The following is a 13,798-nucleotide window of genomic DNA, read 5'->3' as shown; positions in this document are numbered from 1 at the left end:
GATCAATAGGGAAAAATCAGGCTAAATATAATTTATACCAGATAAGTTTGATTTTACCATTTGGGTGGATTCATGCTTTATTGATATCTACCCATTAAATTGATTTATTTTAATAAAAGAAAGCAATACACAGAAGATGGCAATCATCTCTTTCTTTCATACACCTACTAAGAACCACTCTATTTTGGAAGTATACCTATCAATAAATGAGTACAGTTTTCTCTATGACCTTGTTCTCCAAAGTATGAAGTTTACATTTATAGTCCAGGCACTTCCTAGTCCCAGAAATTGAAGTTACTTTACTACTGTGTGGTACAAGTATATAAAAACTGTTTCATGTTTTTTAGGATTGTTGTGAGGTTCAATGAGTCTATTTTTGTAAAATATTTGAGAAGTGCCTGACACTAAGACCACATTTGAGCACTGTCTTCATTTTCAGAATCCACAGGTGGCTGTTTCTTAGTGTATTGTGTCCTGAGTCTTTATCATAATAAAGATATATCCTCACATCTCAGAATCCTCTAGTTTCTGATGTAACCTATTTTTTTAGCCTGTTCTTCTCTTGAACACTTAGCATATTCCTGCTTTTGCCAAGACCACAATAAAGTCAGAGATTGATCTTTAATTTCAAAATCACATCTTCATTTTTCAGTCCTCAACCAGGTTGTCATTTCTTTACTTTTAAGATAAATGTAATGATTATCATGTTATGCTTTATTTATCTCAATCTTCATAAAATCATACTAAAAACATTGAATTCTGTCCTGGATGTCATTCGGACAGCTTATATGTTGCAGCATTAGTTTCTAAATGCCGGTTCATGAACTTGTGCAGACAGGCTACAAATTCAGTGACTTTGCTCAGGACAGATTCCCAAATTCCAATTCTGGAAACTCTGACTAGTTTGTCCAAATGTGGTTCACAATTCATATTTCCAAACATTTTGACACCTGATTCTGATATTCATCTAATTTGAGATGCCGAATGATCTTATTTAATTATGTAATTGGTGAACTTTCAGAGACTGAGTTCTTTTGTCAATTTCTCAACCTTCCCTTTTCAATAATCCCTGAAAAAGTCTATCTTTATATCAATTGTTGTAGGTATTTTGCTGTTTAACATTTGTTCCAAAATTTTTATTACCTAGAAAATGTCATTAATAGCTACAATTTTAAAAATCATTGTGGTTTTAGTAATTGTTTGTTTATGTTTTTGCTTCTAGCTTCTGCTCTGGTTTTAGTTAATGAGATCCCAGTGTAGAGAACAGAGGTGTCTTTACATTGTGGTTAAGTCTGAAAGACACCTGTATGAACAATTCTTGTGTTCCTCACCATTTCCTTATCATCTTGGGAGAGATAACTCCATCTAGTCTTAGAAGATAATGGATGAAATATTTGATGCATCTCAAAACCCCATTCTCTTGGGTATACTCCCTGGGCCTCTGCTGTCCACCCTGATGGACTAAGATGCCAAGTTGGAATTGGTGTAAATAGTGGCAAACATGGGAACTTATAGGTTAATCAAATGTAAAATATTTGCTAGAGAAGAGACACAGGAGTCCTGCCATGGAAATAATAAAGGGCAATATAAATTCTCTTGCTAAAGTGGCTCTGTCTTTTAGTGTATGGGGTCCATTGTGACCATTTTATTGTTTCTCTCCAACATTTTGTTCTCGAAAAACTTTTTCGGCAGCAATAAAAAAAGAAAAAGAAATGCTCAAAAGCAAAAATTAATGAATATTTTTCTTTTTTAAAATGGGTATTCTTTATACTTTAAAAAAGTTTTCAAAATATTTATATTACATAAATATTGCACCCAACCCCTTCCACATTTTGCCACATTAACAACATCCTTATTTTTTGTGGTACATTTGTTATCATCGATGAACACATTTTGGAATACTGTTGCTTGGCATTAATTTTAGCTTACATTGTACTTTACACTATCTCCTGACGAATTTTGTAAATTATGACAAGACATACAATGGCCTATATCTGTCTTTACAGTGTCATTCAGGATGATTCCTACATCCTGAAAATGCCCACATAGGACACCTGTTTTCCCCTCTCCCTCCTCTCAGAAACCCCTGTGCCCAGTTCCTCCATACCAATGAGAAAATTTCTTCCTTTGCTAGAATCACATCTGTAATAGAATAACAGTAAGTCTACTCTAGTCCATCATTCATTCTCCAATCCTTAGGATTCTTGGATGGTGATGCCCACACTGCCTCCAATTGAGAGTGGGATTAGGTCCCATGTGGCAGATGGATGGGACTACATTGCTTGAAGGTATAGTCCCTCTTTTTTATTGAAATGTTCATTTTCCATCATCATCTCCTTGTTAGTTGTCCGGGGTGAGTCCAATAACCTCGAAAATAGGTGTTGGTAAGTTGAGATAAACAGTTACTACTGTCACATGGACAGCCCAAAGATTTGTGTCTTGGCATACACTTATCAGCTCTAGTACTAACTCTAGGTTCAAATAGAAGGGGTAGAAGGGCCATATTTAGGGAAACTGAGTTCATCTCTGTCACACTGGGGAGGATAATTTCCAAAGTAGGGCCCAGTGACAGGGCACCAAACAGCTGAGCTATTTGCCCTGCCTTTAGTGTCTGGATGTCCCATGGCTCTAGGGTGCCCTGCTATTTAAGGCAATATTTACTTGGGCTGTCAATGAGATCCTGTGGAAATGTGCATAAGCAGGACCTCTGGAATGACCTCCCAACTCACTGTGAAGTCTCTTAAACATATAAACTCATTTTAGCCTTTCCCCCTCTTTGTCAAGGTCTTTCTCCAGTTGCATTGCTGCTTGGTGCTTGGTAGTAATCCCTCACTGCCAGGCAGTGCCTCTGAGTTGTGTCCTACATTGGATGTAGGTAATGAATTTATATGCTGAGTGTGGCTTAGAGAAAGGCCACATTTGAGCCACGGGGAAGATCTCAATGATTTCCTTTTTACAAATAGTAGAAGATAACAAAATTATAACTTGCACTAAAGGTTTATTGAAACTTACAGTATGATATGAGGGCTAACCTCATTGAAACCAGAACACACATGAGTGACAGAACACTAGCATCTGTATCTCAGAGAAATTTTTATTTTAATAGCACTATTCCTAACACCAATTTACCACATGTATCTGCTGAGGTTGTATTTAAGTATCTCTGACATGTGAGATTTCACTTAGATCAAATGGGAGTTCTTCTAAATTAATTTTGCTTATCTTTAATTCCATGATTTTGGGGGGGCAAGTATGAAATATAAAGTGACTTTCTTTTTCTCCAATAGAAAAAGAATGGTTTTGCAAACAGTTCAATGCTGTCTCTTATCCATCAATAACCTAAGATGCTTCCATTAGAAAATAGTTTAATTCCAATACTGAGCTCATTTTTCATCATATTTTTAGTAACTTTCTAGATGAACCTGCTCAAGGTCCTGTCCTAGAGTTTGGCCATGGCATTTGGTTGAGCCACATCCTGGCCCTGCATTCCACCATGCAGCCAAACCACCAGGGCCTGGAGGGCACCCCCTGATCTCCAGCCTCCCCAGGAGGATGAAGTGCGCACCTGGCAGCTGCAAGGTGAGGGGTTGTCCATGTCCTCCACTGTGCCACCAGATAAGCCTCCCCTCCTGTGGGACCCCAGAGAAGAGATCCAGCATCCCGCCTTTTGGATGTGCTCCTGAGGTGTGACGCTGACTCTGTCAGAGTGGCCTCGACCTGGGGGAGCCTTTTTCACAGTCAGGAACTTCTGGGACTGACCCTGGCTGGCACCTGGGGTCGCTGTGGTCAGTGCATGTTCACCACCTCTGGTGGGCCTGGGCTGTACCTGGACAGTGTGGACACCTACATAAGCATACCAGCAAAGCCAAGGGCATCTTCTTCAAAATTCTGGAAACTGGTGTCCAAAATACAGGTATCAGCAGGGCCAGCACCTTTGAGGCTGCGAGGAGAGCCCCTCCACACTCGGGAGCTCCCAGTGCTTGGTGGTGCCTGACGTGGGGACACCTGCCTCTCTTCCCGTCGTCACACCACCCTCCTCCGTGGATCCGAGTCTCAATGTCCCCTCCTTAGAAATACACCAGCCCCTGGATTTGGTCCCCTATTCCGGGACAGCCTCATCTTAATTTAACTAACTCCAACTGTAGTGACCCGATTTCACATTCTGAGGTTCTTTGGGGGCATCAGTTCTGGGTGGAAGGGGAGAGAAAAAGCTTCTGAAGATTCATTCTGCTGGAGCCCCAATGTCTCCTATTGTTAATAAATATTGAAAATTCAGTGAAAACTTCTATATTGAAAACAAATGTTCGATGTCTGTGGTAACGGTAGGAAAGTTTTCTGCAAAGCAAAATGTGGTGGTAAGAATAATTTTCTTTCCAATTTAAGAATGCAAAGATGGTGAGATTTTCTTTTATTTGATTTTGGTAGAAAGTTCTTCATTCTTTGATCCAAGAAACCTGTGTTATTCTATTCATTCAAAGAGAAATTATGCTGATCAAAATTTACAAATGTTTATATAAATAAATATTATAATACATATACATTAAAATATATGTCTAAGCACACGTATCTGTACACACATGCTCACACATGCACATACAGCGTAACTGAATAGGGACTTAGACAATTTGATAATGAATAAAAACAAAATAATCCATTCTACACATTCTCTCTTTGCTAAGTATAGGTTAATTTCCAACAATTTTTGAGTCTTTATTCAAACACATAAAGTAACCAAGGTGCTTTCTATGTTGATGAACATTTTGTAAAGAAATCATGTAAATGTTTCTGAAATTATACTCAAAATTAGTTGGAAATCTTTAATCCCTTTATTCAAACAAGTGGGAAATTCCAGCTTGTACTGTTTAGCTAGATCCAATTAGTAACTGGGAAGTTTACTATCAGTTTGTTATTAAAATATAGAAAACAAGAATAAACAAGGTGGACTCAGTCTATGAATTTTGAATTCCCTGATGCAATTAGGAATATTTGGATTGACAACTCAAGTAAATTTTCCTTCAGTTTGTTGGGTGTGAAATATTTGGCACCACAGGAGAGTTGCCAGTTTCTAGAGTCATTCACTTTCTGTATGCTGACCCACATGGATTTCTGAAAAATCCCTGCATTTCTTACTGTATATTTCTTTGGAGTGCTCACTCCAAAGATAATAAGATAATTGAGTGAGTGCTCACTTATCTTATTAAAGCAGTAAATGGTGATTGTGCACATGAAGTGGGAAAGGAGAGTCAGCAGCACAACTTGACTGTTCTTTGAAAAATTCAATTTAAGAAAGAACCTGAGCAGAATACATAGATCTAGAAATGTATTACAATAAGCCTATTCTCAGCCATGGAAAAATCTTTTTGCCTACCAGTGGGACACATGCCCTGGTTGAAGAGTTTGCTCTAAAGTAGGTTTGTTTGGACAAAAGGGTCCAATTAAGTAGGAAAATCAGGAGTCAAAAATCACTATTTCAAGTTGTGCAGCTCTCACTTGCCAAGTGAGATGCTGAATGTCTGGAGTAAGTGTTTTAATGTCACTGCAGATGGGGTCTGGCTTTAGAGTAGGATTTTCTTACATGACCTAATCATTTCAGACCTCACTTGGTTAAATACAATGTTCACTCAACTATACAGATATCTCTCTCCACGTGCTTTGTTAATAAGTTTTTATTTTTAAATAATTTTAGATTCCTATTAAGTTGTAGAAGTTGTCCCGAGAGTCCCTGCACACCATTGCCTACTTTTCCCTAATATTTACATCTTACATAATCATGGTACATTTGTCAAACTAAGAGATTTACATTGGTACAAATTTCGTACTTATTTTCCAGACTTCATTCAGATGTATCTAGTTTTTTACTCCAGTACTGTACCCCTTCCAGATTCCAATTCAGGACACCACATGCATTTGGTTTCCATGAATCTATTACAGGATTATCGTGTGACATTTACTGAAAATGTCTTGGTCACTGCTAATGCATTGCTCACATTTTAAGGGAACAGCATAATGTTTTATTCTGTACATCAATATTCTATGCATTTAACAACACATCTCATCATTTCCAGTTTAAAGATTAATTTTGCCTTCATATTAAGAATTTGCTAACACATTGCTTTCATCCATTCATTCCCAAATGAATAGGGCACATTCACTGGGGCCCTGTATCTATACTGGGGAACAAGAATTCCTTAGATAATGTAGAATTGTTTGAGAACCTGAAGCATATTAGGTCTGGCTGCATATGAATGATGCCTCATATATTGATCAGCCTGATTTCATGTCTGTAACAGCAGCACTTGGCTTGACTGCCCCCTGGTAAGTTCATGGGGAAGGGTGAGCTGTGCCCAGGAAATGTACTTGCTAAGTTGATTTTATGTATAATTAATTGAGATTTTTTTGGTCACTTGAACAACATAAGTATACAAAATTAAATAAAACATGTAGAATTGTAAATTCAAAATAAGTTAAAGCATAATACAGTTTATCTCTTAGATCAAGACAACATGCAACATTCTCATTTTGTCCCAGGTAAAAGGAATGAGTCATCTCGTCTTAAGCAAATGTGAAGACAGCAGCTTGGTTCAGGTCTACCTGGGATGTCCCCAGTGCACTGGCCTCTTACCAACAGCCCTGTGTAGAATTTCTTCAGTTGTCAGAGAACATGGCCATGGAAACAGAGGGGACAGATCCTGACCACCTTCAAAGCTAGTTCTGCTCTTACCTGTATTTTCATAGCACAGTATTCAGCCCTGACCCTATGGATGTGGTAAACATCAGGAAATCACCTGTGGGTAAAAGGGGCATAAAGCACATCACATTTCATGAGAAGAGACATGTGTCAGCATCATTCAACCATGAGCTAAATGTGATGAGATCTCTTGTATCTGGATTTATGACTTCCCTTTTCACATGTGGTTATTTTAATATACATAACTTTACTCTTATTTTGTAACTAATTAGCAATTTATTAGTTCAGAGTTTTATAGATCAGTAGTCTGGGTCCAGTGTTGATGATTCTCTTCTCAGGTTCCTACATGGTTAAAGAGGGCTGCCTTCTGTCCAGAGCACAGATTCTCTTCCAAGCTCATGGGGTTTGGCAGAAGCAGTTCCTCAGGTGGCAGTGCTGAGATCCCATGTCCTTGCTGGCTGTCAGCTCTCTCCTCCTAGAGCCTGCCTGCATTCCTTTCCACATGGTCCCCTGGAACTCCACAACCAACTTCAGATGTATTCTTGCATTTCAAATACTAATTATTTATGAATTTCTCTGGGCTCTTTCTCTCTGACCAGTAGAGCAAGATTTAATGGACCCCCCTTCTTAAAGTCAATAGCTTTAATGATATCTGCAAAATGACGTCACAGCTGCACCTAAACTGTGTTTCAACAACTGAGAGAAGGTATGAATATACTAGGGACAGGAGTCCCCAGGCTTTTTTAGAAATCCTCTTAACACAATGTGTTCTTTTTAAATCATTTATCAAAGATTGATTGGGCCTAAATTGGATCTTTGGGATTGGGGGAGCATTTGGAAAATTTCACTTTTAAAAATCATTATATGACAGAAAGCTTGTTTTCCTGCTGCACTGAAACGTTAGTGGCTTCCACTGTGTCTGCATCTTTGGAGTGTTATAGCTTGTAAAATGATACACAAGTACCTGCTAAAATGAACAATTTAATTCAAACTATTGTTCCATGGATTCTCATAGTACATAAACTAATCCACAAACTTTCATCGAATTAATATTCCCTTTGGAACATGCCTGTTCTGCTTTCACACTCTGTTTCATTAGTCATTCTTAAATATCCAGGACCATCTTTTCCCAAGTCCTGTTCATTCTCTGAAGTGCTCTTCACTGGGCTTTGAATTCCAGCCCCCTCCTCTATTCACACATTAGGTCACCTGTCCCCTACTTGAAGACAACATTTCCTTACTTCACATTTTACGTGGACCACTCTGGCACAGTTACCCTTCATGACACATCCTCATTTGTTATCCTGTCATCCATGATGGCTTTAAATTTTTGAATGTGTGTAAGAATGGGAAGGAAATTATATTGAACTGATGCAGGAAACCTATCAATTAAGTAGTAGAAATTCTAACAAAATAAGCAAATTTAAGAATGTATATTACATGCAACTTCATGGAAGAGGAGGAAAAAATACAAGAGTGGAAAGAGCAAACCTGAATTAATTATTAACATCTCCTAAATATAAATACATGGTGAATTAAGAAAAAGGTGGATTGTTGATAAGGAATTCCTTCCCTGATGATGTGGGTGTCTGCAGCACCATTCCTGAATGCTGAGAGGGGACCCCTCCTAAGGTAAAGTGCTCATAAGGAGACAAAGTACAGGAAATGAACTTATTAATTAGAATTAGAACAATACATGCCTTAGGTCATTCCCCATCAAGGAAAACCTCTTAGGAACTTTGGAAAAAGTCTGCCGGAAAAGATATACTCATAGTTGTGGAAGAGTTTTTTACCCATATAGTTGTGAAAGTGTCCTAAATTTTCTCTTACTTCTGACTGTTCTGCAGAGGGTTGTTCCTGAAATGGAGCAGGTTCACATGGCCCTACCTTTCCTGAGTAACAGCTTAGCTCAGAGGAGGAAATCTCAAAGAAGCAGGTTAGTAATGGCTGCAGAAAAGTTACTTGTTTATTGTGTAACCTCCTAGTAAAATGAATCGTTCTTCTTGTTCCTAATTTAATATCCATTGCCTAGAAGTGTTCGTGATATTGTTATTTGCATAATTCTAAAAGTATCATTGGTTTTGGGTAGGAATAAATGAACTGCTCTATCAGACCTTTCCAACTGAAGCCATTTTACCTGTGACCACTAGGTGGAGGTGTTACACTTCATGTCTCCTAATCACTACATTAGTGATTTTAGAAAGTGGTTGACTAAAATGATAGTCCTAAGGGTGACTTGTAAGTATTTGGTGACTCATTTCTGAGAGTAATACTGTACTGGGCAATACAGAGGACTAGTTTGGGATATATTAAGTAAGGTTCCTTGGGATGTTGAAGAGGAGCTTCAAATATCTGTTTAAAATTTAGAATAGACTGAGATAGATACACCATACGTGCACTGCATCTTAATCTATCCAATGATAAGAGTCTTTTCCACCTAGGTTTTGGCACCATATTTATAACATTTATTTAAGTTATGATATTACACTTACAGAGGTATGTATTTTCTTACAAATTCCTTTTGTTTTCAAGATGGGCACAGTTGATTTGAAAGAGTACAATTGCTGATAAAATATTTCATTTTCTGAATTGTGCTGAATATTGTTGAAAATTGTGGTGTTAAATTGATTTCTTGCCTTTTGCAGGTGAGTAGTTACATTTCCTGTGGTCTTGATATTTTTATCTCCTTCCACTATTTATCTTTACAACTCACTGCACAGGCACATTTGACTTTATACTCTCTATTGATTTGCATATGCTCCTTGGGGACTTGGTAGTCTGTTCAGAGTTCTATTAATGCAGGTTCCCTGGAAATGGGGCCTGAGTACATCAGTCGGGTGATCAAGATGATGTCACATTCCCAACTGCTCATCCTGCTGGTGTTCTGGGCCTCAGGTGAAAGGTTTAGAAGGGTATTATCTTTATAAATTTGGAGAATGGTTTTAACATGCAGAGTGAGCAAACCATTTCATCTAAAGCAGATCTGAATATATATTCTGAATAAGAAAACCTACATTTAGATACATATTTTATACATGTGTGATTGAAAGTATGATCAATGCTCTTTTCTGGTTGCAGGTACCAGTGGGGACATCGTGATGACCCAGTCTCCAAGCTCTGTGGCCGCATCTGCAGGAGAGACCATCACCCTCAAGTGCAAGGCCAGTCAGAGTGTTTACAGCAGCTTACACTGGTACCACCAGAAACCAGGACAGGCTCCTAAACTGCTCATCTATGGTGCTTCCACCCGGCCATCTGGGGTCCCTGATCGATTCAGTGGCAGTGGGTCTGGAACAGATTACACTCTCACCATCAGCAGATTCCAGCCTGAGGATCTGGGAGATTATTACTGTCAGCAAGGTAGCAGCTATCCTCCCACAGTGCTTCAACCTCGAACACAAACCTCCTCCCCAAGGCTGTAGGGCAGTGAATCTTGCAGCACCAGCTACTTCCTCTTCAAATAGACTTGAATGGGTTTGCTTCCTCCATCTGTCTGAGAAACCATGTCATTTAGGGGACTATATCATAGAAATCTTTCTTTCACTTGGTGAGATCAAATGACAGGGTGAATTGACCCTCTAGGCTAGGGTTTTTTTACATCTTACGCCCTGAGGCATTGATTCTCTATTCATTGTACCTCTTTAATATTTAAAATTTTATTATCTTCTTTCCTTATCCCTTGCATCTTCTTCCTTCTCCCCCATTATCCTCCAACTCTGGTCCTTCCCAAAATTGAATTCTTGATCCTTCATATTCAAAACTTCCTCTGTGGAAGGTCATTTACCTCCCTTACTCATTTCCTTCACTAGACCCTTTGCCATCCATGCCTTTCTTTTCATTGTCACAAAAGATGATTTGATTTCCTACTCTACCTTCTTTTTTATTTAGATATTTATTTTCATTTCTTATTGCCATCAAACAGTAATTGAGGGTGCCTTAATATACTATACTCATTGAAGAATGCTTAGGTTATAAGGGATGATGCTCAGCCAATGAAATATGTTGATTTTAGTTTGTCCACTCTTCCGTGGCTGGAATTGAAAGCTTCACTCCCAAAATATGGGGGAGGAAGAGACAGTTGGGCACCAACTTCAGCTACTCATGAATAAATTCAGTGGACAAAAATATAATCCTAAGAACAGCTAAAGATCAAAATTGTTCAAGTGAGAAAGAGGCCGGTAGCTGGCATCTTAACTCTGCCTGGCAGAGAGAAAGCAGGGAGGACTGAAAATCACAGTGTTGGTGGGGACTCGCTTTGGTCCATCCAGGCCATACTGCAGGTCAAGCCTAGGCCCCAGCCCCACCTCTACAGGGAGGAAGCTGGAGTCCTGTGGCAGCTTCTCTAGGAAATTACTGGCCAGGTCTCAGATGCATTTGATCACCTGATGTTGGCATTGCAATTCGCCCAGTGCAATTCTGTGGCTGGAATTGGAAGCTCCATTCCCAAAAAGAGGAGAGGAGATGTATGGCCACTGCTTTCAGCTACTGATTAGGAAATTTGGCTGGCTAAAGTATAATCCTAAGATTATCTTAAGTTTGAAACTGTCGAAGTCTGGAAGAGGCTGTTATGCTCCACTTTGACCCTGCCCCCAGCGTGAGGGATAACAGGGCTGAACAAAAATCACATTGACTGTAGGAACCAGGTTATTTCACTCAGATCACCCTGCAGCCTTAGACCAGGCTTCAGCCTCACCTCTTGCAGGGAGGATGCTGGCAGGCCCTGCACAAGTCTATCCAGGAAACCTCAGGTACATTTGGCTGGCAAACACTGAATAATCAGAATTCTACCAGGGTAACTGTGGTCATCTTTGGATCCAAACTGCATAGATTGTTGCCCACACCTGCAACTCCACCCCTACCCAAGGCAAGAGAGAAAGAGGTATGAAGCTTCCTCAGTCTCTCTGGGCAGCTACAGTCTAGGCCAGCACAACTTGTGTTTTTCCACAAAGCTGTGACTTTGTCACTACCCCTAGCAAAGAAGAAAGTCAGAGAAGCTTCCTTGGTGCCTTGTAAAATGAGGGCATCTTCAGCCTCCATATCTTGTATCACCAACTACATCATTGTCTCCTACTACACAACCAGCAAGGGAGAAAGGGCAGGAAGCCTAAACTAAAGTCAAAAACTACACCCAGAATAAATACTGTATTTATTTATTTATAAGCCAGATGCCAAGACACCAACAAAAAATTATAATCCCCACCAAGAAACAGGAAACTATGGCCCAGTTAGAGGAACAAGATAAGCCTCCAGACTACCTAAAGGAGTTGAGACAACTAATCATATATATGTTCAAACAAATCTTCTTAATAAATTCAATGAGATGGCTAAAGAGATTAAGGATTAAGTAGAGATTGGATGAGACAAAATAAAATTTGAAGGCATACATAGAAAAAAAAAACAGATCTTATGGGAATGAATGGTGCAATAAGTCAAATTAAAAAATATTGCAATCATAAATTGCAGATTTTAGGAGGCAGAAAATAGGATTGGTGTACTTAAAAAATGGCCTCTGAGTGAACGTACAAAAGAGCAGATGAAGAAAAGAATGGAAAAATTTTAACAAGGCCTCAGGGAACTAATGACGTGAAAAGTCATGCAAACATACATCTCATGGGTATCCCACAATGAGAAGAGAAGGGGAAAGGGGCAGAAGGATATTTGAAGAACTAATGGTAGAAAATTTCCCAACCCTATTGAAGGACATAGATATCCCTGTCTAAGAAGCCCAGTGTATTCCCATTAAAAATACTCCAAATAGAACAAATTCAGACATATTCTGATCAAAATTTCAAATGCCAAAGACAAAGTGAGAATTCTGAGAACAAGATAAAAGCAATGCAAAAACATATTAGGATACCCAATAAGACAGAGGGCTGATTTCTCATAAGAAACCATGGAGACAAGAAGACAGTGGTATGGTATATTTATGAGGCTACAAAAGAAAAATGTCCATTCAAGAATCTTATATTTGGCAAGATTATATTTCAAAAATGAGTGTGAGTTTAGAATATCAGAGATAAACAGAATTTGGAAGAATTTTTAAAGAGACCAGATTTTCAGGAAACACTAAAGGGTGTGCTAGAGCCTGAGAAGAAAAGACAGGAGAGAGAGGCTTGGAAGAGAGTCAATAAATGAAGATTGTATCAATAAAAGTACCAAATGTTAAAAGAGTGGTGAAAATAAAATATCGCAGATAACACTCAAATAGGCAGGAATAAACTTAACCAATTATACAAACTACTAGTATTCAGAAAACTGCAACTCAATGTTAAAAGAAATAAAAATGGCCTAAATAACTGGAGAAACATTCCATTCTCATGCTTTGGAAGATGAAAGATCATTAAGATGTCAACTCTACTCTAATTTATGTATAGATTCAATGCAATCCTGATAAAAATTCTACCAGCATTTTTTTAATTGAAAATGCAATTATCAAAATTTTTTGGAAGGGTAAGGGGGCCTGAATAGTCAGAAACATTTAAAAAGGAAAAGCAAACTCTCATCTCCAGATTTTAAAGCATGTTATCTAGCTATAGTGGTAAAACAGCATGGTATTGGCATAAAGAAAGACACATAGACAAATGGAATCCAACTGATGATTCAGAAACAGACCATCACATGTATGGTCAAGTGATTTTTTTTACTAGCTTATCAAATCTACACATCTTGTGCAGAACAGTCCATTCAACAAGTGGTGCTGAAAGAACTGGATATCTATAGCCAAAAGAAGAACAGAGGACCCCTTTCTCACTCCTTATCCAAAAATTAATTCAAAGTGAATAAAAAATCTAAAAGTAAAAGCAAGAACCATAAAGCTAGAAGAAAATATAGGAAAATATCTTCAAGACCTGGTGGTAGGTGGAAGATTCTCAAAGGAAATAAGTGGAGGCCAGGTGCAGACTACTGATATTTAGTGTTGTAGAAGTTTTAATTAGCTTTACTGTATCAGTGTGGAAATGTATAGAGTGGATTATAATACATAGTGATTAACAGTTAGTTTATAACAGGGGATGTGGCTAAAAATGGCTGTCTAGGGATGTAAAAGCCAGTCAACAGAATACTAGAGAATATTCCAGGAACTGAAAAGCATGGCAAGCCAAGAGGCGGATG

The 13,798-nt window shown here is 38.5% G+C and overlaps 1 gene segment (V, D, J or C); it reads left to right on the top strand.

Annotated features, from left to right (window-relative positions):
• Window positions 1-10,110, top strand: part of LOC101416203 (immunoglobulin kappa variable 3-20-like) — a 76,259-nt gene extending 66,149 nt beyond the window's left edge. Inside the window, 1 exon segment of the V gene segment in view lies at window positions 9,767-10,110. Within this exon segment, the coding sequence occupies window positions 9,767-10,110 (344 nt within the window).
• The last annotated feature ends 3,688 nt before the right edge of the window (window positions 10,111-13,798 follow it).

The sequence above is a fragment of the Dasypus novemcinctus genome, chromosome 17 (genome assembly GCF_030445035.2).
Source record: "Dasypus novemcinctus isolate mDasNov1 chromosome 17, mDasNov1.1.hap2, whole genome shotgun sequence".
Taxonomy (NCBI): domain Eukaryota; kingdom Metazoa; phylum Chordata; class Mammalia; order Cingulata; family Dasypodidae; genus Dasypus; species Dasypus novemcinctus.
This window is presented reverse-complemented; position numbering and strand designations above follow the sequence as displayed.